We start from the raw sequence: 27,449 nt of genomic DNA on the forward strand, positions 1-27,449 counted from the left end.
TTTCGTTGATAAAGTTTGCTGAAATTGACATATTTTGGGGTTTAAGTGAAAACCTATGAATATTTTCATATGTTCTGTCTATGAAGACATTTATTTGAAGACAAAATGATCGGAGCATAGTAAAAATTTTCAAATTTAGCTATTTTTAATTTGATTTGAAGGGTGAGGGGGCAGGACATTTTAGGATACAAAGTTTCGTGGCAAGGGAGGAGGTAGCCAGGCGTGTCCAGTGGATATATTAATTTTTTATTGTGTTAAATAATGTAAACATCCAAACTTAATATAGCTACAGAGAATACAAAATCGTGAAGTGCCGGTACATGGGAGAGAAAGAAATTGATAATGCCGGGTTATAACTCGGTGAGCAAATATTTTTTTTATAATTGAAAATTCATAAGAATATTTGAAAACTTACCATTTCGTTTAATAGTAAAATTAATTAAATATTTTTAAAAAATCAATTTTCTTTCAATAACTCACGTATTGTTTATAAAAATGTACTAATAAAATAGCGTATTGTAAATTTTATCGCACATTTTCTTAAATTTATTTATAGCAAATAATAATAAAAAATTTTTATGACTAATGTTATTATAAATTGTTTTTATCAATTTTATAATTAAAATAAAATTGATAAAACAGCGACAAACGCGATTGAAGGAGATTCTGTGGACTTCATAGGTACGAGACGTTAAATTAGAACATGGGCATACCTGCCGTTTATAATTCATCCATGAATGTTGTTACAATTGTTTAAACATACTCCTTAAATCTTAAAGTAAGTAAACGCTAGTCACTTTCGATAGTAAAACATAATGATTAATGTCAAGATTATATCAAAATATAAATACGTAAAGAAAATGTTAATTTAGATTTCGTATCTTATAGTTCAATAATTGATTTCTGATTGTGCGCAGGGAATTACAGTATAAAGATCTATGTATTTAATACCAATATTAATTGGAAAAATTTTATAAATGTATTGTTATTATGATGCTATTGCCTACGGGGAAGAATAATCAAATGGAATTTGAGTTGAATTGTCAATTAGGGAAAAGTATGTTCGTTTTTGGTAATGAACCCTAAAATATGCTGTATAATCCTTTTATTTTATTAGCAATAACTGATTAAAGAAAAGTTTAATAATATTGTTAAAATAACATTATCAATGTTTAAAAATAAAATTTCGGAGAAAAACCTTTTAAATATTAAGCCTAGTTAGAAAGGTTTAAAAAAAATTTTTTTACGCAAAAGCTCTAAAATAATTTTGAATTTTTAAAATAAAATAAAATTTTTAAATCTTTGTACTAACCGATTCGGAGTTGGAACAGATTTTGTAGTAATTCTTTCACATTGAGCTTGTTTCTCGTATTCGGCGCACATGTTTAAAATTTCTTCAAGTCGTGCATGTTCAGCTTTCTCTATTTCTTGATCACGTACTCGTTCATTATGGTGTGACTATAAAAATAATATATAATATAGGCATGTTGACTAAATCACTTCAGGTGAAGAATTCTCTCATTGAACGGTCAAAAAGTGAAGTTGTTTTTTCTTGTGAAAATCTTTAGAAGTACGCAAAATATGAACGTTATAATTCGTTATTGAACAAAGAGGTAGATATAGATTAGTGACGTCATTGTGAGATATCAAGTCCGATTTAAAGAGAGATGGGCAACAATCTTTAAAAGCTTATTACTTCATCGTTTTTTTACCACTTTCTAATTTTGTCATGGTATTAAGTCTAGTTTTACATTTTTATTCGTAATATTAAAGTAACGAAAGTACACGAACAGGCCCGAAGAAGTTAATATTTTTTGCTTACACCTTTGCTCTCGTGATGAGAGAAATTCTCACAACTTCTGAAAGATTTGAAATTTTTTTTTAAACAGTAGATAAGTTGAAAAATTCATAATTTGAAAATAAATAAAATTATATGAAAATAGAAAAGGTTCAACCACATATACCATTTGAAAAATAAAAGTTATTTATGTTTTAAATCGAGCATTCTGCTCATAACGCGAGTGCTGGCGGATTAAGTAAATGTTTTCAAATCCTTTCATCAATAAAAAAAATAATTAACAAAAAAAAAACTTACTTGATGATTACTTTTATTAAATTCATGCCCACTATCATGACCAATTCGTTGTGTTTGTGTTAAATCTTCAATACTATTTGTAGGAATATTTACAATAGTATTATTATCTCTAATAATTACTTTGCTGAGTTCGCTTAATGATCCACTTTTCCGTTTCGCAAGCATATCATTAGCAACATCATCATTAAAATGTTTTGTTGATGTTATTGGTGTCACATTTCGATACGAGGGATTCCGATTAAAACTTGGTGATGGCGTTGTTAATTTAATATTATTATTATGATTATGATTATTATTATAAATCGAATTATTCAATTGTGATTTTGTATTATCTGTTAGATTTGGATTTGAACCATAGACATTTCGTTGTTGCATTGTTGTAAAACAATTATTCGATGGCATATTGTACATACTCTGTGACATTATTGATGACGTCTCGTCATCGTATCGTGGTGTGGATGATGATGAATTATTAATTGTTACATTCGCATAAGTATTATTCTTTAATTTTGGTATACATCCATTTTCATGGATCTGAACACTTTTTGGATTTAATTTTTCATATGTTGTATTTTCTGTATAATTAACAGCAGAGTTTTGTAAATTTTTTGTTAAATTATGTAAATTTGTTGGTGCATTACGTCCTAAAACATCCTTGGCTGGTGTATTTACTGTTACTAAATCAGCTGGGAAAACTTTTGGCGATAGTTGTGACTTTTTTATATGCTGTGATGCAAATAATTCAAATTTTGATACTTTACTTAATATTGTATTCTCTTCGGGGGGTATTGATGATTCCCACGATTCACGCGGACTTTTCTTTGGTGCAACTGGTGGTTTTTTACTATTTGTTGTATCGTTGTTTGTGCTATTATTTGTTGGAGATGAATTGTTGGTTGGATAAAATTGTATTGGTCCCATAGATATACGTTGATTTGGTAATACTGATTTCATTAATTTTGCTTCGGCTGGATGATTAAATCGCATATAATTTGAGCGACCAATTGTTATTATTACACCTGAAAAGAAAATATATATGAATATTTGAATAAAACGTATTTAGGTAGTACGAGCGCCAAGGCAAGTTTAGACTTGTTGTTGAAATTATTTGTACCTCGTTTTCAACTCTCATGATGAATTTTGTTATAACTTCATGAATGTAGACGAAAAATAAGAATACAATTTTTCGATATCTGCCTCAGTTTTGTTTTATTTGCCCCATGTTAAAATATGCCTACTTTTGAAGTCATTTATTTATTTAAATAATCGAGACCCCCCCCCCTCCTTAAAATTTTCAGAATTGATTTAGACTTAGTGCTACATATAAAATACATATAAAAAAAATCAATCCTTTTATCAAAAATTGCCCTGACGCTTAATAACTGTGCAATTATTTTGGTTCTTCTTTTGATATTTTGAATATATAATCAATTTTTGATATTTTGAATATATTATGAATATATAATCAATTTTTAAATTATTCGAATACTTAATGTTTCAATTATAGGTATTTAATTGTACAAAGTACAAAGCGTTCAAACAATTTAAATAAATTTATCAGCAATATTGGATTGGCATTGGATTTGCAAAAACATAAAAACTTAATAGAAAAAAGAGAAAAATTACTTTTTTTAATAAAACTATTTTTCAAGATAAAGTTATACAAAATAAAACTTAGTGGCTATCTTTTTGAAAACATCTCTCTCTATATGAAAAGTATATATTGGAAACTTACATGTTTTAAATTCGAATTAATTCTTTTTTCAAAAAAACTTTAAATTTAATATTAAATAATAATAAAACAGAATTTCTAAAATAATTAAATAACTGATTTTAATAATAAAATTGTTCACATTTTGATATATTATTAAAATAAAATATTATTCTTATCATATTTATTGATTATGTTAAAATTTAAAATTAAATTATTGTAAAAAATAAAATTGTGTAGAAAAAGTACACCGATCGGTATTGAAAATACAAAAATTGGTGAGATTCTAGCAGTGAGATAATATTTTGAAAATTTTCAAATTTTTCAAGAATATCGGGAATAATGCTAGAAAATTTTAAAAATTATATTACAAAAATTAATCGAAGTCTATCTTAAGTCTATTCTTGCCTAAACAAAGCCTTGGAATATAACTCTTATAAATCTTATGTATTTAAACGAGCAATTATTGTATAACGGCTCCAACGATTTTCATGAAAATTAATATGCAGGGAGTTTTTGAGGCGAAAAATCGATCTAGCTAGGTTTTATTTTTAGAAAATTTCGTTATCCGTGTTTTCAGGAAAAACTGAAACAAACTGCAAAATACGGCTCTTCTTGACATCTATTGGAGTTTATTGTAGTTAACGGAATAAAGTACATTAGCGGGACATTCAAATTGGCATTAGTGTAGAGACATTTTAAATGGTTCTTACATTAGTGATTAAATTTGTGTCTTTTTAACTAAAAAAATATCGAGCAAAGCTCGGTCATCCAGGTATTTATAATATATACACATTAAACTTAACGAGCTATCTTATTAAAAGTTAAAGTCAACCTAAGAATGGATTAAAAATTGTTCATTTGGACGAAATCATCAAATTATAGTTGCTACCGATTTTTGCGTACTCAAAGTCTGATAGTTCCAACCACAGATAATGTTTAAATGACGCTATCAAATTTGTAAAATGTAGAGGGTTCATTCATCTTATCACATAATTAAAAATTCAATAAAATAAATATTAAATTTTTTATTTGAAATGTATGTTAAGCTAATTAATACATTTATTATATTCCTCATAATATATGATTCGCTCCAGTAATTAATCATTTAATAAGTAAGGATAACAATTGTTATTTTAGATCTTTCACTTTCACACACAATCCAACAAATTCAGCATAAATGTTTCTCAAAAAAGCATGTTTGTAGCCCTTAATTAATAATATTCATTTTATATTTTTTTATGAATGCAAATCTGATTACGGAATTATATAAAATACATAACATACTAATTTTACTCAGACAGTACCGCAGGGTACAGTCAATAGACAAATAATAATACTTATTATACTCTGTAATTGAGAGGGATGTAAAATATAATAACGATTATTCATGGATCTTCCAATACTGAAGAAAATTAAGTTAAGGAGGTTACTCGGGCGTTATACAAATTATGGAGGTTTTCCTTAAAAATTATTGAAATATTTTTATCGATACGTTATTTCGTCTTATGGAGGATGTACGAGCACCAGGACAATTTTTGATAAAAGGCTTGTTTTTTTTATATGAAGTTGGACTAAGTCTAAATCAATTTTGAAAACTTTAAGGAGGGCTGCTCGATTATTTAAATAAATAAATGACTTCAAAAGCAGGCATATTTAACATTGGTCTCATGGGAAAACGGTGGATGGATGATATGTTTTCATAGATCTTTCCAAAACAAGTCGGTGAAAATTAAAAAAAAAAACAGTTAAGGACTTCGTTACAAAAAAAAAGAAGATAAACTAACACTTTTTTTTGAAGTAACCCTTTCTAATTGGTAGTGAATATATAGCAAATTATTTTTTAATGCATTCTACAAATTCTAGATTTGTGATTGGCTAGTCCATAATTTATTTATTTATTTAATTGTTCACATTGTAAACACATCAATTTATGATTCATTAATTAAGACGTATTAAGATAACTTTTATTTTAATTAATATATATGATTTTTTTTATAATAAATAAAATAAATAATATCTATATTAAGATGTCTTCAAATATTTTTATGCTGTGGATAAAGATAAATTTCTCGATAATTCTCGAACAGAAACCCTACATTCATTCAGTGTTGTAATCAATGCTATCCTTGTCCTTACGCACAGTCATATATAAATGACTTAGGGGAAAATTATTTTTTACCTTTTAGAATAAAGCTGGAACTTATAAGTTGGTACTGAACGAGCCAAATTGAACAAGTTGTTATTTATTTTACTAAAATAAACTCTCGCTTTTTGTTATTCGATAATATGTTTACAATTTGATAAAAATATTTTTTTTCACAGTTGAATAAATTAATACCTATCCTATGTAAAGCAGTAAAGCGTATATTTAATATCGTAAATACGACTTTACCAATCCTTGTACAGCTATTTTATAGCAAAATTTGCATTAAGTATAAATTCTAATTAATTTAGATAAGAAAAATATGTGTCAGCTAGTACGATGCTATTACATCTATCAATACTTGTTACTTTTTACTTTACTCCAAGCAAATAAGACATTTGGTTCTAATTAAAGTCTGAAACGAAGAGTTTCTCAGCGATCTCTTAAGTTGTAGATTTTTAAGTTATAAAAAAAAAATTGTGGGACCGCAATTGTCTTTATACTTTACACGCCATTGTATCATTTAAAGCGTCAATTATTTTGTAGAAAATTACACTCATTTAAACTTTTTTAAATAGATTTTTACCATATTTCTGAAGAAATATGTTATACGCAACGTTAGGACAAATTCAAATACTTAAGAAATCCAAATTACTACCATGGCCATGTTTTATTTAACCTTCTTTGTATTCAGATAATAAAACTAAGTAAATATTTTGTAAGATGTTGTAAAATTATTAGAATGATAATTTTGTTGACGTTAATAAAGCCCGGTGTGAAAACGTCACATAACTTCTATGTACACATGAAAAACTTTCTCTATATAGAAAATATAATATTTGATTGATGGATAAAAATTATTTGACAATAAGGGAATTTAGTTCCTTACAAATGGAGATGATATCTTTTGTTTTCCGTCTATCTGGCAATCAAGTTTTTGACTTATTCTAATCGAGTTAGAGCTTTGAAACTTAGTAATTATATAAATATTAATGTCAATATTTATCAATATACAATACTATTGTAACATTACTCAAAAACAAATTGTAAATTGTCTGTGGTAAAATGTCAATTGAAATGTAAACGTCTCTTTGCTGTGCATCAATAATATTAGGTACTAAATCTAAAAGCTACAAATTTGAATTTTAAGTGTTTTATAATTTTTATTTTTTGACATAATGTAATTGTTGACTTATTAACTTTCTTTTTTCTTTTTTTATCTAGCTGACACGGTGTCCAGAATAGCAGAATAAGTATTTAAAAAAAAGAATCGACTGTTAGGCGGTACGAAGTTCGCCGGGTCAGCTATATTATAAAGTTGTAATTCGGATATAGAGGTAAAGAACATACGTGACAAATATTACGATTACTGATAACAGACATACATAAGTATTTTATTTATCATATTAATTTATAATAATTATCATCTGATTCCACTATACGGGTATATACCTTGAGCCAATCGTGTTGGTGATACAACATTTAAGCCATCAATTGTAATTGTTTGTGATACTGGATACAATGTAACAACACCATTTACATTCTCAATATGACAATGTATTGATTCCACACCAGTGCCATGTACAGGGATGTCCACATTATTACCAGAACCAACTGTAACACGACCTGTAAATAAATGAAAAAACATTAAAAAAATAATAAATGAAAAAAAATTAAAACTTTTTTGTTTTATTAAATCTAAATATTTAACTATGATTATTAAAAACTAATAAAGTAATAAAGATTTGCATTTTATTACTGATATACCCACGCCAATGCCTGTACGTTGTTTATTGTATCCTTATTAAGAAGCTTAGAATGAAATGAGTCAACATTCTAGAAAGTTTAAGAATATATTCGGAAATTGCCAGCTTTCTTAGTGCTTTTACGAAAATAAATAGTTCAATTTAATTGTTTTTAAGTTAAATAAGTTATTTTAAAGCAGAATTAAAAGATGGAACCAGTTAATTAAACTGTGTACCTTGTTATACAAAAACGTTCCTTGTTAACTGGAAAATCTTGTAATCGGTTCAAAAATGCAAATCAAAAGTTTTAGCATATCTTTATTCCTCTCATGGACTCATATTTTGTCTATATCAGTCTAACTATCTATGCATTTATTTGCGCTCCCACCAGATTTATTTTAAAAGGTGTTTATGTTTATATTTTATGAACAAAATTTTTTAAACAAATAAGTACTCTTATTTTCGTTCAAGATTTTCAATACTTTTTAGAAAGCTCTATTTCGATATCAATATCAATGAAGATTTTCGCACCTAAAGAAAAATTAAGTCATTCGTAAGTAAAACAATTTTTTTGTGTCTTATTATTTTGTTATTTAGGTCTTGATCAAAATACAAATATTATATCATATTTTAATAAAAAATAAAATTGAAAAAAGTAAATAAAATTTAATTACTAATAGTTAATATGTTATTAATTTCAATTTAATTGTAATAAATTATTATTAATAATAGTAATAAAAGTAATTACGTCAATTCGTTCAATAATTAATAATTACAAGTTTCGTAAAAAATCTTTTCCTGTGTCATTAAATATATGAAAACAATCTACATTCTACATTAATTTTAAGTTTATTTATTGAAAAAACAAAAATTTCCATTAATCATAATAAAGTTCTTTAAAGTAAAAATAAAATATTCGACTTATAGGCAGGGTGAGGAACCCTAATTTGCTTAAATCTATACGTGGAAGTAAACCAAGTGTCCCTACAGCACGTGTTAGACTAAAACGTGTGTGTTTATAAACTTGGCATTCTCTAAGAATTTGTATATGCTGGGGAAATTATTCTAAATATATTAAAATCATAAATCATGTTTTTTTTTTTTTTACAAAAGGTGATTTAAATTTTCATATAGTATTTATTAAACAACATTTGAATACAATTTTAAGTATTTTTATAGTGATTTTTTACTATCGTATTTCTTTTTTATTTACCGTCTCTGGTTAAGTTGATTCTTTAAACAAATTTTTATTTTTATTTTGAGTGTAAATAAAAAATTGCATTTTTTAACGTTATAAAGGTTCTTATATTACAGAAACAAAATAAAGAATAAGTTTTATGTTTAAAATAATTTAAATACTTCCATTTGGAAATAAAATTTAAAAAAAATATATTTAAAATTTCATTAATAGTAAATTCAAAATGGATACATTTATTTAATGTGTGCATAATTTAATGTAGTGTATATTGGAATTATTTGCAATTTTGTGTAGATATAGTTTACAGTGCTTTTTAAGTACAGGTCCAGTATATATAAAAACTTCATAATCTTAAAATCAGTTTTTAAAAGAAATGGGTATTCATGAATATAAAAAAACTGAATTTAAAAGTCTCGACACCCAAAAAAAAACCAGAATGATCGTCATCCGTCTCTGAAATTCTCATTTACATGTCAGAGGAATGAAAAACATGCCGCGTTGTTGACTATCGTCTAAGTTTCAACTATTATTCCTTGAAGTAAACGTGAGTTAAAATTATCCAAATAGGACATCCATTGTGTTTAAAGGAATTCCATCCATGACGAACGCAGTTCACTACTTTCTTTCTTTGTCCATTGTGACGAATTATTATATAACAAAGCAAAACTTCCCGATATGCATCTATGTAGTAGTGTATATAGGTACATAAGGAAACAAATTTTTGACAGTTTTATTATGATGAAATACCAGAATTTGCAAACCAATTATGGATACACCGTCCAAATCATGATTTATTTCTTTTGTAACCTATAATTTTGAAGTTCATACTAAATTTCGTCGAATGGTATATCAATTTTGATAGATGTATCTGTCGGTTGCATGATAATAAATTTATTTTCGTTTTGCGAAAAAAAAGTTTACGTCCCCGCTTTGGGCTATATATAAATATATACATTACAATAACAATCTGTATAAGAGAATATATACCGACATTTAAATAAATTAAATAATTTTACTAAAGTGAATAATATTAAACGAATGTTGTTATGTACAGAAAAATGCATCAGACATAAACTCAAACGACTTTCATATTAATTGTTGTAAAAATTGGCCAAGTAGAAATGAGTAGCGCATATTCTTATATGAAGCTGAAAAAATTGCCACTCTTTGAGGGAGGTTTTCTTTTAAAGTAGGTACTAAGCTTTCTGTGATAACAATGAACTTCAATTTTTATCCAATGAACGGAGGATATATGGGTTTTACATTTTTGTATCTGACCTTTTAGTTGTTCAACTGTAGATCAAACGCCTGAACTGATTTCAACAACTATGATATCGTTAGAACCGTATAGTGACGTAGTAAAGTGGCTATAAGACTTTGTAAAGTGGTTACAAAAGTATCATTATAGCGGCCGTTAGCCGCAATATTTACAAAACAATAAACAATTTTCTTGGCCTGTCCTTACATATACATCAAAAGAAAGTTCTTTCAGTCGAAATTCCTTAGAAAAATGAAGAATATTGTGGACGTGAGGCTCGGTAATGCTTATCACGTTATTACCCTGTGGATCCAAAACAACTTAACCGATTTCTACCAGTGGGGTTTCGTTAGAAACGTGGGGATAATCCGAATAAAATTAAAGTCTTGATGAAAGCTTAAATGCTATAGGATAGGATTTTACAAACAAACCAATGCAGCAGACTGTAAATGGGAAATATAACTTTTGTTAAGCTTTAGTACGAGCTTTGGATGGGAAGAAGAAGAAGAAAAGGGGCTTCACGGGGAGAACGTCGCGTTTTTCTATCTCTGCATATCTTTTGTAAAGGGTGCACGTAAAAACTAAAACTCTGGCATTCAATAAGCCGTGTAGTCGAAAACCTATAAGTTGGAATTTTATAGAGTATCGAAAGCAGACACCCTAATACATATTATATAAAGGTCACGACTATGCGGAGTCAAGTGTATAATAAGTTTATAACTTCCATTAAATTGTATGTAGTATTTGTAAATATGGAAGTAGAAACAGATTTATTTAGATAAAAACAGAATACACTGAAATTATATCACAAAGTAAACCACACACATTACCACCAGAATGTCTAGTAAATATAAACAACTCTGTGCACCAAACATTATTTTTATATTCTTAGTAATATCGTTGTACGCTCCAATGATCGAAAAATTCAACTGATTTATAAAAAACAAATTAGGTATGAATTTGAATGAAAAATTTTAGTTTTTGATCACAACATGAAACTATAAAAAGCACTCGTGAACCTGAATTTACCATCGATTTAATGGGCTAAATATGTGCTTATGAATTTTTGAAATTTCAGACCTAAAGTTTTTGATTATAATTTAAAGATATATAGAATGTATTTTAAATCGAAATTTGTTTTTCGATCATAACTTTATATCCCCTAGAGGGAGCCATAATCAATGTAATTTTGACGTGAAAAGCCTATAACCAGCGGGCGATCAAGGCGGTTCTAACGATACCTCATTTGTCCAATTATGATAAGTAGTTTAGAAGCTAGGTGAGAACAGATGAACATACCTACATAGATATGGGTCAAACACATAGCCATCGCCATTCGGAGTAAAAAGTATTTAATTTGAAAAATAATAGAAAATTTTTGAAAAATTGAATTATTTGATTTGATTCGAAGTTCGAATGAAATTATACTATTCGATTCGAAACGGATACAAGATTGTTTCAGTATCGTTGATCGATGGTGTACATGTAATACCTTTTTAATACATATGCATGCACATTATTTTACTAATTATATGACGTGTGTTGTTGGTCTATATTTGACTTTGTATACCTACACACAAAGAAGAACCACAACAATACAATGAACTTTCTGATGATGATTCGTATCATATACTACCTCTCCAGAGATTATGTAAATGGCATTACCTTGTAATGACGCATAAATTCTACAACTTCTAAATATGACTCGCGGAAAGCGATGAGAAGTTAAGAAAAGTGTAGCCATCGCGTAGTTAATATTTGTTACGGAAGCGGTTCAGAAAAAGTCCTAAAATATTTTACTGCTTTCTCCCAGGCATTGTTTATTAATTAATATATCGTATTCAAAATAGTTTTAGTTAAATCATATCATCTTTTGAATTCAAATGAAATGCAGGCTTTAATTTTTTATTGCTAGTAGGTGCTAATTTAAAATTCATAAAATACATTCAGTAAAAAAAACTTAAACCTGATAATTTTTGTTCGTTAAAAAGGGAACGTTTGCATGAATGTAGCATTGTTATTTTTAATCTTTTTTACAACAAGCTTTTGGACCGGAGCTGTGCAACGCCCATTTAATGAAAACTTTACCTCTGCCTTCATGTAAGACAACAAACAATTTTCCAATGAATAAAGAAAGTGTAAAACTTACCAGAAGGTAATGGATGCAATGTGACTGCTGTACTAAGACGACCACCACCTAATGACACCAAATGTGGTGTATCTGTATGCACCTTTAAAGCACCACCAGTTTCTTGTACCGCTAAAGGTGCTAGACTAGTACCTACTTCTACGGAATTTATCGCAGTTGTTTCTATTTGACCCGATGACATTTCTGTAATTAAAAAAAACATGTACTTAATAACTTGATGTTAAATCGAAAGTAAATTGCAAAAAAATAAATTTGAAAATTCAAGCCTAAAAAACTGTGTATTCTATGAGCAAAACACAAAATTTTAATCAAAATAAAATATCCATACGAGCTTTTCTTGAGGAGAAAACTTTTAGTTCTTAAATTTTTTTGTCCCGAGCTCCGTTTTCCTTAAAAAGTCGAAAAACCTCATAACAATAAAAATTTCCGCTAAAAAACAGGGTTTACAAATTTGTTTTTTGTCACCATCGTATTCAGCGTATTTTTTTACATAAAAATGGTAAATAAACTGGCTTCTTTAAATTTCTGACGTTCCTAAAAGAAGGTTTACTCAATTAGGCTATAAAGAATGTTGACCGATTTGAAGGCTGAATATTGAATGAAGGCTGAATATGGAAGTTTATGATGAATAAAGACAGCACCGGAATCGATTTGAGAGGAGTTTGAAACAGGATATTCCGACTATGTGAGCCAGATTCGTGTATACAGGTTAAGCGATGGGTTATAATCGTTTTATATCGAATCATGATCTAATTATATTATGCACCAATTTTCATCAAGCATTAAAATGGATTATTTATCAAACTAAAAAAATTTAACGGTATTAGGTCGGCGTGTGCAGCGTATATTGCTATAAAATAATTTTTATAACGTTTTTCTAATAAATTGGCTAATGGTTTAAAAAGAATTTATTTACTATGACACAGCTCCTTTTTGTGCAAAAGCTGTTAACCTTAAAAGTAAGACCTCGCCCCAAAGGTCATATTTTCTTCTCAATAAGTTCTTCTTTTCATAGGATGATTTCAATGAGATTCTTCTTTTTTCATGATTTGTAAGACTGTGTGTGCAAAGTCAAAAACCATGATATTTAAAAAGGCGGAAGGTCGAGCTGAGAAGTTGGTACCACCAAAAGACAGCTTTTTGACACAATCTCAATCTACATGTCGCTTTGCACTCTCTAGTTTATTTTCGAGAATCTGTGTAAGTGAGCGAAGTTTTTAAGTAGCGAAAAACCATTATGTTTCGGCATAGAAGGAGGATTCCTCCACTATTGTCTACATTCTAGTTGACTACCTCAACAGATCTGCGTTTGAGATATGATTTTACGCACTTTGAAAAATCAAGGCCAACCAACTCTAAGTTACTATGTTCAATTTATATGAAAAGCACAATACTATTGAAAACGTATATGAATTTTATCAATAACCGAATTAAATCTCTCTTGAGACAACAAGGAAGATAAAAAATGATTATTTCATAAAAAAAATGTATGTACTAACGTATCACTATCGACACATATGGTGATTGGTTTTAATTTCTAGATATCGATAATTTCAACCAATTAATACAAATATAACAAATATATTTGTCAAGTACTTAAAAAATTGAAAATATATCTATTTGTTATCGTCATATGACCATAAACTAATTCAATTTTAGTTGAGATCACAAGGTACTAGGTGATTTTGATCGAAAATTCATTGTTTGGTGTGGTTTGTTAAACGTGTGGTGTGCGAAAAGTGATCCTAGTTTTTACTTTTACTCTTTAAATTAATATAAATTCTCGTAAAACATGGCAGATACAGAAGAACCAATTTATGCTCCATTTTTTGGAGTTATGGGGGCGGCATCAGCAATCATTTTTAGTGGTAAGTTCTAATAAATGCTAGTTATTTCTAAATGAAGAGAGTTGTGTAAGAATATTTGCACGCAATAAATAACGGCGCACCTAATTTGCGCAAAAATATTAGTTGTTTTACAGGCTAAAGTATCCAATAATAAGAGTTCAAAATGAAACATTCTCGGTTGAGTAATAATATGTATGTATTTAAATAACGCGGTTGAGCTTATATGGACAGCGAATTCTGGTTGTTGGGCTTGGAGTCAGATTTGATTCCTATTGTTGAGGTTGTCAATTATTTTATGAGTCATATTATTATTACGAAACATTCTTCGTAGTTCCATCTGTATTTAAAATAGCTAACTAATAATATTTAACTAGTAATTTATTCTCTTGACTTAATCATAAAACATTTAGATTAAAGCACGGAGAAAGAAAATTTGGAGGGGACAATATGAAGTTTTTACGAATGTTTCTAGAGTTTATTAATTATTTTTACTGATTTTAAATGTTTAATTGATGGCTTGTTATTCCATTCCGGCTATTAGCTATCTGTCTTATGTGAATAAAGCCTGATAGATATTTGTTAAAAATATTGACATCCTTAACTATTAGAAGTGCCAATTGCTCCAACTTCTTACCGCTAGACAGTACAAAGAAGTACAACTATTTCAAACCTTAAAAGATGATGATTAATATACAGGGAGTTTTATTTTAAATGAACCAGAAATTTATCCTCAGATACATTATTGAAAAAAAATTTTCGAACTATTTTAATTCATATGGGAAATTATATTACGCGTATGGAAATAGTATAGATTTTTTGCTTAGTGAAGGGGTTCAAAGTTAAACGAAGGCCAATTTAATTTTTTTAAGTTGGAAATGTGATTATGTTGGTTAGTTTTCTTTAGCAAAAAATATGATACTTTTGTTGAAACAAAATTTAAAATGAAATACAATAAAAAATCATCGAATTTTCTTTAATCGTAATATTAGAGCATGACTGTTTCTGTATATTTTCCTCAAAAAATTTTAACGCAGATCATCGAAAGCTTAAAAATATGAAATCAATAACTTGATGTTATTAAATATTTGCTGTGTATATAAAATAAGGACATTTAAGTGAGCACTTAAAAGGAAGCACTTAGGAAATTTTAAATGAAAACAATTTTTTGATAAATCATTGAAAAATTTAATCTTTTCCGTTTTATCTATTTAGATTAATATACTTAAAATTATTTCATAATTAGTAAGCACTAATGTGGAGACTTAAAGTATTTTGATCAATCATTATTATTGATTGAACTTTGATATCGAAATCAATCAATTTCGTTACACAGGGTGGGGCAAAATGTTGCTAGTTCCATTATTTTATTACTGTAACCGTTGATACTCGGTTATCATGGCACATTTTTCTTCTCTCTCGATACTTTACTTTTTAGATAAACTCACAAGAAAAAATCGCAAGTCTTTAGATTCGATTAACTGATGATTTACTTAAATGACTCTGTTTAAATAAAAAATTACATTTTCTTAAAAAAATACAATTTATTTGCGCACTTCCCTGCCCCTGTATCATTTCAATTATTTTTAAGATACAATAAGATACAAAAAAATGTTTAATTCAATATGATTACTTGAAACTTTTAAAAAAAAGTTGTGTATTAAATAAATTTCAAATTATGCGGATTCCATTGGTAAAAATTTGTTTCAAAACTTGAATGATCCCTAAAATCTTACTCACAAATAAACGATTTTTTAGATGTTATCGTTTGAACAAGGAAAAGTTAAGATCAAGAATTAATTATTTCTTGACCCGTAATATGAGCTAAATCACGTATCTAATAAAAATTGTACTAATTATAATAACCTTTTTAATTAATGTTTTTTGGGAGCAAATAAAATTTAAGTTTTTTTTTTATCATTGCTTAGCATTGGGAGCAGCTTATGGCACAGCTAAGTCTGGTACTGGAATTGCAGCAATGTCAGTTATGCGACCAGAACTGATTATGAAATCAATTATTCCCGTTGTTATGGCTGGTATTGTTGCTATTTATGGTTTAGTTATTGCTGTACTGATTGCTGGTAAATTCAAAGCAGGATACTCGTTATTCAGGTAAAATATTATAACAGTAATAATATCTATTATTTAATAATAAAATAACAGACCACAATTCGGATTAGTGATAATTTGTAAAGATTATCTTACTTTTGAAATTCCGAATGTAGCTTCTTTATGGCGAACCTGATACTCTTTTTACTTGGCTAGATTCTAGATTCTCGAAAAGTCCGAACTTCTTCCGCGTCATCAAAATATTCATTCAAATTGAAAACTGTTTTTTATTGTTATTTAAATAATATAAGATATACAAAAGTAATTTTGTCCGTTGCCATTTTAAAAAACAAGATGCCCCTTTGACCATCCTAGTTTTAATGTTACAGTACATACATTATGATAGGTTGATATGTATCGAAGAAGCCCAAGAGAGGATTTGTGTAGTAACTCGAGCGCGTCAGGTTAACATATGAGGGGTTCCTTGGACCTTCCTTACTACCTCCTCCATATTAGCCCTAAATATGGAGAGATGCGCGTTAAGCAGATGATGAGATCAGTTTAAAAAAAATTGCAATAGGTGAATTAACTCATGTGCGTCAGATTAACGTATGGTGGGTTAATTACATGCCCAAGAATGTAAATTTCAATAATCTGATGATTTAACCGTGCCGCAAGGAAATGGGAGGCTTGCAAATTTGCTTTCCTCGTAGTAGCTCGAGCGCAATCAAAATTTCCAGATTATTCAAATGTACATTTTTTAGGATGTATATAACCCACCATATCTTAATCTGATTCGCTCAAGTTAATTTACCTACCGCAATTTCTTTTTTTTTTTTTAATCTGATCGTCTGACCTACGCGCGTTCCCCCATATTTAGTTCTAATATTTGGCGGAGGAATTCAAGAAGGTCCAAGGAACCCCTCATATGTTAATCGTACACGCTTGAGCTACTACACAAATCCGCTCTTGGGCTCTTCTATTGTAGCAACAATTAGTAAAATTATTAAATCGATTAAAAAAAAATTTTTTAATTCTCACTTGTGGCATGTTGGAAATAATTTTTAAAGCATCCGCTTATTGGCATGATCTAACCCTGATTAAACTCACAAAATTATTTTCATATACAACGGCGTTAATATACGAAATAATGATAAATCGTACTTATTTCCTTCGGCTAAGTATAGATATATCAAGAAAGTTGGTATTTTTGAAAAATTGAAATCAATATCGCTATTTAATGAAGTAATCACAACATATCGCAAGCGTGAACTTGAATTTGGAAATTGTTAAAAATTAATATTATGATTGTACAATACATTTCAATCGTTATTTTAACGATTGTTAGATCGCACTTTCAGCTAAGGAATAAAGAAAAATAGTATACATCCCACGGCCAGAATGTTGGATGCCCTGGAAATCATCACACACGCCAGGAATTCCAAGTTTCTGGCCTAGGGTCCTAATATACTATTTTACCATTCATGGTACACTTTTTCATGGAATGACCCAATAGCTGAAAAAAACATATTTTAGATATTAAATTAGTAATGTATTCATACTACGTTTTCTATAATTCTAGTGGTTTTATTCACTTGGGATGTGGATTGGCTGTTGGTTTCTCTGGTTTAGCTGCTGGTTTTGCAATTGGAATTGTTGGTGATGCTGGTGTACGTGGTACAGCTCAACAACCACGATTATTCGTTGGAATGATTTTAATTTTAATTTTTGCAGAAGTATTAGGTCTTTACGGTTTGATTGTAGCTATATTTTTATTCACAAAAACTACGGATTAAAATCAATGTTATCGTATCTTCTAATTCTAAACATAAGAATATATTCTGCCTTATTTAAGAAATTTTATAGACCAAATTTACCTACAATGTTGTTTAAAAAATTCTCACAACTTATTATAAATTGAAATGTTTTATAAAATGTAAATAAGTATTATTTATGAATAAAAACACAAACGTTAATTTAAACTTATTCCTTTTTATGCCAAAGATAAACGGGAAAAGAATTCAGAAAAGTTTTATATGGACGGAGTACGTTTGAGTACAACACATCTTTTTAGGATAAATTTCAGTGGATCCGGTTTTGAGAATTTGGTGGTTTAAAATACGTAAAACCAGTATCCAAAAGGGCCTAAGGAAAAAAATGAATTTTGATCATGAAGACGCCCCCGTATTACATTCAGTTTTCGAAACATAAGGGTGGAAATATTTTTAAAAATGACCCTGCACAAATCATATGTTGTGTATGGGTCTATTAAAAATATTGTAAACTAAGTTTTATGATTCATGCAAATGAAATGAAATTAACAAAATCGTTCAAATGTGATTCATTTAACACAGAAGATTCTGAAGATAGTCAAAACAAGTTAACACATGTTAATTGTAATAATATTTGCCTAAGAGCAAGTTTTGTTGAAAAGTTGGTTTATATTTCAATTTTTCATAGATATGATGAGCAAAATTTCAATAGCCCATGTAGGAACCGCCATAGTTGAACGACGGGGCCTAGCCTGGTCCAGTACTGGGGATCACAGCTTTGGCGCCCCGATATTGGCCCATGCTTGAGCCAAGATGAAATAATTAGCCTTGGCCGACCCAACGATTGCCCAAGCCTGGGACAAGGCTGGGTTGCCGAGCCTTGGCCGATCCAATGATTATCCAAGCCTGGGCCAACATGGGTTTGCCATAGAACGGCCAACGCAAGGGAGCCCAGTCTTGGGCCAAGACTAGGCATCCTAGCCTTGGCCAATCCAATGATTATCTAAGCCTGGGCCAACATTGGTTTGCCCTAGAACGGCCAACGCAAGGGAGCCCAGTTTTGGGCCAAGACTAGGCATCCTAGCCTTGGCCAATCCAATGATTATCCAAGCCTGGGCCAACATTGGTTTGCCATAGAACGGCCAACGCAAGGGAGCCCAGTCTTCGGCCAAGACTAGGCATCCTAGCCTTGGCCAATCCAATGATTATCCAAGCCTGGGCCAACATTGGTTTGCCATAGAACGGCCAACGCAAGGGAGCCCAGTCTTCGGCCAAGACTAGGCATCCTAGCCTTGGCCAATCCAATGATTATCCAAGCCTGGGCCAACATTGATTTGCCATAGAACGGCCAACGCAAGGGAGCCCAGTCTTCGGCCAAGACTAGGCATCCTAGCCTTGGCCAATCCAATGATTATCCAAGCCTGGGCCAACATTGGTTTGCCATAGAACGGCCAACGCAAGGGATCCCAGTCTTCGGCCAAGACTAGGCATCCTAGCCTTGGCCAATCCAATGATTATCCAAGCTTGGGCCAACATTGGTTTGCCATAGAACGGCCAACGCAAGGGAGCCCAGTTTTGGGCCATGACTAGGCATCCTAGCCTTGGCCAATCCAATGATTATCCAAGCCTGGGCCAACATTGGTTTGCCATAGAACGGCCAACGCAAGAGAGTCCAGTCTTGGGCCAAGACTAGGCATCCTAGCCTTGGCCAATCCAATGATTATCCAAGCCTGGGCCAACATTGGTTTGCCATAGAACGGCCAACGCAAGAGAGTCCAGTCTTGGGCCAAGACTAGGCATCCTAGCCTAGGCCAATCCAATGATTATCCAAGCCTGGGCCAACATTGGTTTGCCATAGAACGACCAACGCAAGGGAGCCCAGTCTTGGGCCAAGACTAGGCATCCTAGCCTTGGCTGACAATATTCAATTATTGAAGGGAAATCGCAGAATAAAGCGTCATATTATTATTATTATTAAATTAATTACATTGATGACATAAACTCCTGAAATGGACACCTTTGACATTGTAAAAATTTTAAATACCTAACAAAAAATGGCATATACAACCAAAAGGTATACAATGCGCATGTGTAATACTGTTTATGGAGTAGGTACATGTACTTACAATAGCTTCCTCCTTCTCTGTCTTTTAGTCACTATCCTTTTTACAAAGTAATATTTATTTTTAAAACCTCTCACTAGTAAGATGTTCTAGTAAGGTGTATATAAACATACAATGTTTATATACACTTTTCAGTTTTCATACTGGTCTCGCAATACTATTATTTGGAACACGGTAGATTGTTAGGAGCTTGCTCCTCTTCTACCGCGGGTTGACTCAGTGTTGCAGTACAGCTGGGATTGGTCTTGTCAAATAAATCACAAAATAGAATTCTTCATAAAATAATCTTAAAACTTAACTATGGCCTAGCCCTGCCATGCAGGCATGGGCCAGACTTAAAACTTAACTATGGCCCAGCCCTGCTAGCCAGGTATGGGTCAGACCTAAAACTTAGCTATGGCCCAGCCCTGCCAGCCAGGCATGGGCCAGACCTAAAACTTAAATATGGCCCAGCCCTGCCAACCAGGCATGGACCAAACTTAAAAATTAACTATGGCCCAGCCCTGCCAACCAGGCGTGGGCCAGTCGGGGTAACCAGTCTTGGGCCAGCATTATCATTCCAGACTTTACCCAAGTCTGGGCCAAGTCTGGCTTACAAGTCTGGCCCAGAGTTCTGCATAGTTGGACCAAACCTGGGCCAAGCCTGGGCCCGCCATACTTTCCTACATGGGAGCGTACTTATGAAGGCAGTAATAATTTGCCACATCCTCATGGGTTCCCCAATTTAATAAAATTCTTTAAAACAAATAATATGGGAAAATTAAGCTTGCTGCAGATGGAGCAATACTGTAGCGTTGTATTACACATTTGTTTTTAGATTAATCACGGACGTCGTTTTAGCTTCCACGAAGGAGAGTGAATAATGCGATTATGTTCCAATATTAATGCAGTTATGTTCGCTTCATTCTAACCATTCGACAATTGTGTTTATCTTCCTTTAATGAGAAGTTTAGTGAGTATATATCAAGCGAATATTTTTGACCTAATTTTTAAATGGTACCTGACCTGTTCTGATCGATACGGAATTCTAAATTTTTAAAAAGAAAAAGACCAAAAATATATAAATGCAAATTACGTCATGTGTATTATATTTATATTCAATGCATGTCTTTAAATGTATAAACAATATCCATATACATAAAATAAACATAATATTCTTACTAAATATCTTTAATCTTTAAAAATTACTCAATGAGCTTATCTCACAAAATGTATCTACGAAAATTTGTCATCATTTTTCATTAAATGATCTTCAAATAATTGCATAGAAATCTTTTTTTCGTATGACAACACAAATTTTTAATAGGTAGTTAAATGAATATGAACAAGTGAAAACAAACAATTGACTGAGTTAATTGTTGAAATACCATGTATAGACAGTGTTGATTACTCTGTCACATTACACACACATACATGTCACACATATATAACTGATATAGCCATAACATAGGTACATACTATACAATTTGCGCATAATTTGCGCTCTCATGGGTAAACAGTGATGTTTACGAAAATTAGATATGGATCATTTTTTAGCTAGGTTTTAAATTTCAAATTTTAAATTACACTTCTAATGCAAAATTTCAGCTCGTTTTTTTGCAAATAAGACCAACAAATGAATGCCTAGATTTATATCTAAATAAAATGGATACAGAACACTTTTGAAAAATTTGAAAGCCTTATAGTTGCATCCTTTTTTTGTAATTGACATAAAACTTAAATATAAATTTTCAACGTGGCTGTTTTTAAGATTTTCATCCTCTTTTTACTATCTAATTTCAATTTTTAAAAACTTCGAAAGTTTTAAAAACCTCCACAGACACAGTATGTATGGAAAATTAATCCATAAACCATGGCAAAATTATAGCCATAATTCTGGAAGCATCAGATAATAAAGACATCGCACAATCCACATAAAACGATTACTTAAAAATCATTAATCTTTTCTATTAAAAATAATTTCCAAAAGCGTTTTTCTTTGTTATCACCATCTGTTTACAAATTAATCAATTAAATGACCTCGAGTCGATAATTAAAATAATGATTGTTGCTTTAGGCCATTTGTATGTAAAACTCTTTAATAGTTTGTAATTAGTTTATTAGAGACTAAACATTAAAATCAATTTTTATAGGCTTACTGAAACATTAACTTGATTTATATGATCGTGCTAGATTAACGTAAAGAAATTTAAACACCAGTCAATATCCTATATCCCTGCTTTTTTCACAGCAAACCTCAATCTCGTTACCTCAATCAGGAAAGATATATAATCTCCCAAAATTTAAACAATTCAGAGAGAATTTTTTCGGTACGATTACTTACTTTGAACATGGACGGATATACAGTGATGAGTCACTTAACTACTTTGGACCCAACTTCGCCCATTTAGCTTAATAAAATCCATGATTAGTTCCTAAAGCATGTCCTAGCTTTTGAGGCCACCCTGTATAGCAAATGATGAAAATAATATCAGTTTTCAATAGAATGAAAAAAAAGTCACGATGTTTCCGCCTGGTTAAAATATCGAAAATTTATTTTTTCTTTTTCGTTTTCTAAACGCTATGAAAGACTTCCTTGACAAAACATTAATAGCATCGAAAAGCGATAAACAGAAGGATAGCTGGTATCAAAAGCATTTTAATAAGAGCGTGATTTTTTTATAAAAACTAATCCAATCGAAAAAGGAAAAACTTTCCGTACACACCCATGTATCTAAATGCAGTTAATAGACTTAATTTTACAATAAAACGAAGGAAATTTCTATTTGGTTTTTTCTTTCTAATTACAAAAACTTCTCTATTATCTGGGAACTTATAAACTAGTATCACTACTTCCAAGAACATGATTTTTATTACATTCCAAATATACTGTCAATTTGTATAACTATTCATGAATAATAAATAAATTTTGAAGTCTCATTTTTAATAAGTAATTTAAATTCTTTTAAAGTATTTATTTCCCAATAAATTCAATCGTTCATAATTTAAAACAGGTGTTGTTTACTTTATCTATGTGGTAGTTTCAATCAATATACCACAAACATAAATAAACCTGCACTTAACATTAGTGGTTTATTAATGAATTAATTAATTCTTTTTCCTTTTTTTGGTAAATTAATTTTAAAAATCTTTTGTAATAAATTCTGATACAAATTATATTAAGAAATCTGTAAATGGAAATACCAATTTAAACAGTAAAATGATCAATTTTATTTTTAATTTCATTTTCATTAGAAATTTCAAAGTATTTTATTTCAATTATCGTTAATATATAAGGACGAAAATTTTTAGATTAAAAAATTGTGCACTTGCTTTTCAGAAACTGTTTTTCATCCTTCAAAATGTTTCACCCATTTGTAACTTTGAGAACATATTGTGATTATTTGCATTAGAAAAGTAAAATGGTTTAATTTAAATATAAAGATCTTCGCTAGAAGCCTTGATCAACAGTAGTAAATCAAGATTGATATATTAGCGTTAGTCAAAGCATGGGCAAGAGTTGGAAAATCAAAGCTTACTTTATTAACATTAGCCAAGTTTTGGATAAGGGTTGACAAGTCAATAGTGGTTCAAGTCCCATCGTAAAATTTGGAATTATGTTAATTTCCTACAACCAAGGATTTTTGGGTCCTTAACAATATCAACAGTATAATTATGAATTCTAAGTGAGTCAATTGCATCTAATCACAATTACAATGCTCTCCTTGCCCTATAAAAAAGTTTTGTTTATATTAATTTTGAATATTAGAATCCAATTATTAAATGGTATTCAAGAGACAATTGTAAAAATTATTATGTAGAGGTATTAATAATAATAGGTACAATTTGTATTGTGTTATTGTATTGTTTAAGTAAATTTCCATGCATAGCAAATTTCTTAGTATATTATGGCATTAAAAATACATTTATGAGTAATAATTGTTATAAACTGAATAACAAAATATATAATAAAGTGTCATCATTCTTAAATTTTAATTCATTTTATTACACATAGTAGGTTTTAGAAGTACAGTGATATAGAGGATTCTAAAAACATAGATTCTGTGCAAATTCTTAAAAGATAGATTTTTTGCAGTTTTTGAATCTGATTTACCATTGACGAGGTAGGATTAATCCACTTTGTTAAGTTTCATTTATGACTTTGAGAATTACTCGATTAATGGCTTAGTATAGCCTAAGCGAAACGTACATTGAACTTACATTAAATGGAGTATTACTGATTTTTGAAGTGAAAACTTCTTTAGCGGCGTTGTACACTTTTTTTGTAATGGGTAAAAAATGTTAAACTCGCGACAGGACACGTGGCCTGATCGAAAAAGCGTAAGACTATGTCACAGTCAGTACACCGGCTCTCGTCCGATCACTAAAGTTAAGCAACATTGGGTACAGTCAGTACTTGGATGGGTGACCGCTTGGGAACACTGTGTGCGGTTGCCTTTTTATTAAAAATATAATTTTTTTTTTGTTTTTTAAGTGAAAACTTCTTTAGCGGCGTTGTACACTTTTTTTGTAATGGGTAAAAAATGTTCGTTCATGAAATTGTCATGTTTGTGTATGATAGCGCAATAAATAAATATTGTATTCTACCACATCATAAATGATAGTACTTTTATACTGATAATTAAAGCAATTCGTGCAAAATTATTCCAATTCCAAAATATCAAAAATGCACAACGTTAATATTCAAGTTTTCACTTCTGCCGGCACTCCCGGAGTGCAACCCGTGTTTTTTTTAATATGAGTTTTCGATCATTATTGTGAATCTAAATCCTAATTTTCAACACTCACGCAACAAAACGGTGGCCGAAAAACTGCGATTTTGTCGTACTTTTATCGTATTTTTGCCAATAATTCTCTAATCGCGACTTTTCCAAATTTGTTACCATTACCTTTTTTAAGTTAGATTAAATTTACCTAAGATATTTTTTTGAATTTGGACATATAATATTTAAAACTTAAGCTAACTTAAGTTAAGAAACTCCCGTTCGTATTTTACGCCAATTAACTGATGTTAATCATAATTTTGACCAGAGTTTTTTTGATATTATAAAACAGTGTGCTTAATGAACATATAAACCGATTTAAGGTTATTTTGGTCTCTACTCAACCTGGCATAGGATCACGAAGAACTTTTTGTTTATTTCTCCCTATTGAAAATTAATTACATTTTGTTATTTTATTACTAACTAACAGGTGACAATCCAATAATTACTATATGCTCAGTGATTTGTTAATTATTATAATATTATGAAATATATATTTCATTTGCATTTGTAATCTATTTTTTTAAACAAATAAATTACAGTAATTAACTTTTTTTTCAATTGAATGCAGTTACATTATTATAAGTTATTAGTTCACGCGATATAATCATAAATATTATTAAAAAACAAAAATCTAACATGTGAGTTATAATTTCAAAATTCAAAACCAAAAGTAGTAGCAAATTAGATATTCTTAAAATTATTTAATAAAACTCTGGTATGTAAAGAATTTTGTTTTAAAGTTCATAATAATAAATATTGAAGCAATAAAATTATTTTTAATATTCTAAATTTCAATTTAATTGCAGAAAAAGACAAATTATGATTATTTATAAACGTATGCACCATGAATCAAATCCATTTCACATATCATTACCTTTACGATAAATACACGCACATTTTGACCATTAACTTTTAAATCGTAAAACTGTTTTATATCAAACATTATGTATTTTTGTTATTAAATTTTTGCAATTAATATTATTTATTAGCTAGATAAAGCTAAAATTAATTCAAATGAAATTGAAAGTTATAGGTAAACATATTAAGGTAGTACCTACACGAAAGTGATATTCCAAGAATTTCTCAAAACTCAGAATATAAAATATTTAATTCATAATACACTTGCTGTTAAAATTAGAAGATGATTTACCATGCCATACATGAGATATTAGCAATTAAAAGTGACGCAATTTGTACGTGTACATGGGAGAAGTGTATAAAAATACACAAATTTACAAATATTATATTTATTTACCAATGAATGACGTCCACCATCTCTATGAAAAACTAATATAATGTAGAATACTATATTTAGAAAATATATAAATAAAAATAAAAATTATTTACCATATAGTTTCGATAAAAAACTTAAATAAATAACTCGTTTTAGCGATGATTTTTGTGGAAAAGATATGAAGACTAATGTTAAAGGCATATGTCATAGTGTGTGTGTTTATATGTATACTAGAATCAGTAGTGAGGAACTACAGTCTTTTGAAAATAATATATGGTATATGTATAATAGTCATAGCACAGTTAATGCACTGAATGATAGTATTAGTCCAAAACTTTTTGACTGGACGGTCGCGGAGGAACTACCTTAATCAGTTTTAGTCTTGGTCTCGCAATCACAAAGCCCACCACAAGTAATTTAATTATCTACAATAAAGCATATTACCATTTTTGGTCTCAAGTGCACGGTTATGGAGATATAGCCTAAAACAGTTTTCCTTAAAATGGAAGCACTTCCCACGCCTTTTTTGTAAGGATTTTGTACATCCACATTCAGTGAGTGATGATGCTGAACCTATTTAAATAATAAAATAACTCCTGTAATTTAGTGCATTATGGACAAGAGTAACTAGCTTCTATATAACTTGTAGTAAAAGCAGTAAATATATTCTTGATTTAAGGAAATACTGCTAAAGTTTTGAGACCGTTAACATAAGAAATATTTACTTGTTATAAAAACAGCCGAAACATGTTTACTTCAATTCAGTAATTTTTTTAACTGTAGTAATAAAATTGATCCATGTTGATAATCCGAAATCCGCCTTTTGCTAGTAATGCATTTAAAGTAGCTACCTTAAGTTTCAAGCATTATTCATAATTTTGACAGGGCGTTTGAAACTAATAGTAATAATAAGTCTGTAATTACAGGAAGAACAAATAATCTATTTAGTTAAAATTTCCTTTAACAAACCGTTATATGTGCAAACACATACTGTTTTCTACGTTTCTACTGATGTCATGTAGTCTGGCAGCTATGGGACTAACGCAAATTACATGTTTTAGTGTTTTTCTTTTTAATTATTGATATTAAATGTTTTTGGTATAAGAAATCTTGCATTTAAAATTTTGTCTTCAGATAGTGTTCCAAAACTATGGCCATGGTTAAAATAATCATTGTACAAGTCAAGTAACGTAATTTTCACCAAAATTCAAAAGACCAGAGAAAATTTATTAATGATGTATGAGCACGGTAGTGGGGGCACAAATAAAAAAATTGATATTTTCAATTTTGATTGTGAATTATGTTATAATTTGACGATATAAGACGAAAAGTAAGAATACAATTTTTCGATACCTGGCG

General features: G+C 29.8%; 2 protein-coding genes across 2 annotated transcripts in view; one reads left to right on the forward strand and one right to left on the reverse strand.

The window, feature by feature from the left end:
• LOC123293899 (pleckstrin homology-like domain family B member 1) overlaps positions 1-27,449 on the reverse strand; it is a 53,706-nt gene that overhangs the window by 22,123 nt on the left and 4,134 nt on the right. Inside the window, exons 2-5 of the mRNA XM_044874889.1 lie at positions 12,303-12,485; positions 7,405-7,578; positions 2,096-3,114; positions 1,313-1,458 (exon numbers count right to left, since the gene is read on the reverse strand). Coding sequence (XP_044730824.1) covers positions 1,313-1,458; positions 2,096-3,114; positions 7,405-7,578; positions 12,303-12,483 — 1,520 coding nt within the window. The 5' untranslated portion in view covers positions 12,484-12,485. The remainder of the gene's footprint in view (positions 1-1,312; positions 1,459-2,095; positions 3,115-7,404; positions 7,579-12,302; positions 12,486-27,449) is intronic.
• On the forward strand, positions 13,938-18,096 carry LOC123293900 (V-type proton ATPase 16 kDa proteolipid subunit-like). Its single transcript, XM_044874890.1, has 3 exons — positions 13,938-14,170; positions 16,075-16,258; positions 17,778-18,096. The coding sequence occupies exons 1-3, from the start codon at positions 14,095-14,097 to the stop codon at positions 17,989-17,991; spliced, it is 474 nt and encodes a 157-aa protein (XP_044730825.1). The 5' UTR covers positions 13,938-14,094; the 3' UTR covers positions 17,992-18,096.

The sequence above is a fragment of the Chrysoperla carnea genome, chromosome 2, assembly GCF_905475395.1.
Source record: "Chrysoperla carnea chromosome 2, inChrCarn1.1, whole genome shotgun sequence".
NCBI lineage: Eukaryota > Metazoa > Arthropoda > Insecta > Neuroptera > Chrysopidae > Chrysoperla > Chrysoperla carnea.

What these genes read in the sequence shown, in the direction of transcription:
- LOC123293900 (XM_044874890.1), top strand. Translation starts at nt 14,095, where the DNA reads ATGGCAGATACAGAAGAACCAATTTATGCTCCATTTTTTGGAGTTATG. An exon ending in ATCAGCAATCATTTTTAGTG is followed by an intron (nt 14,171 to 16,074) that starts GTAAGTTCTAAT and finishes ATCATTGCTTAG; the next exon opens with CATTGGGAGCAGCTTATGGC. An exon ending in GCAGGATACTCGTTATTCAG is followed by an intron (nt 16,259 to 17,777) that starts GTAAAATATTAT and finishes CTATAATTCTAG; the next exon opens with TGGTTTTATTCACTTGGGAT.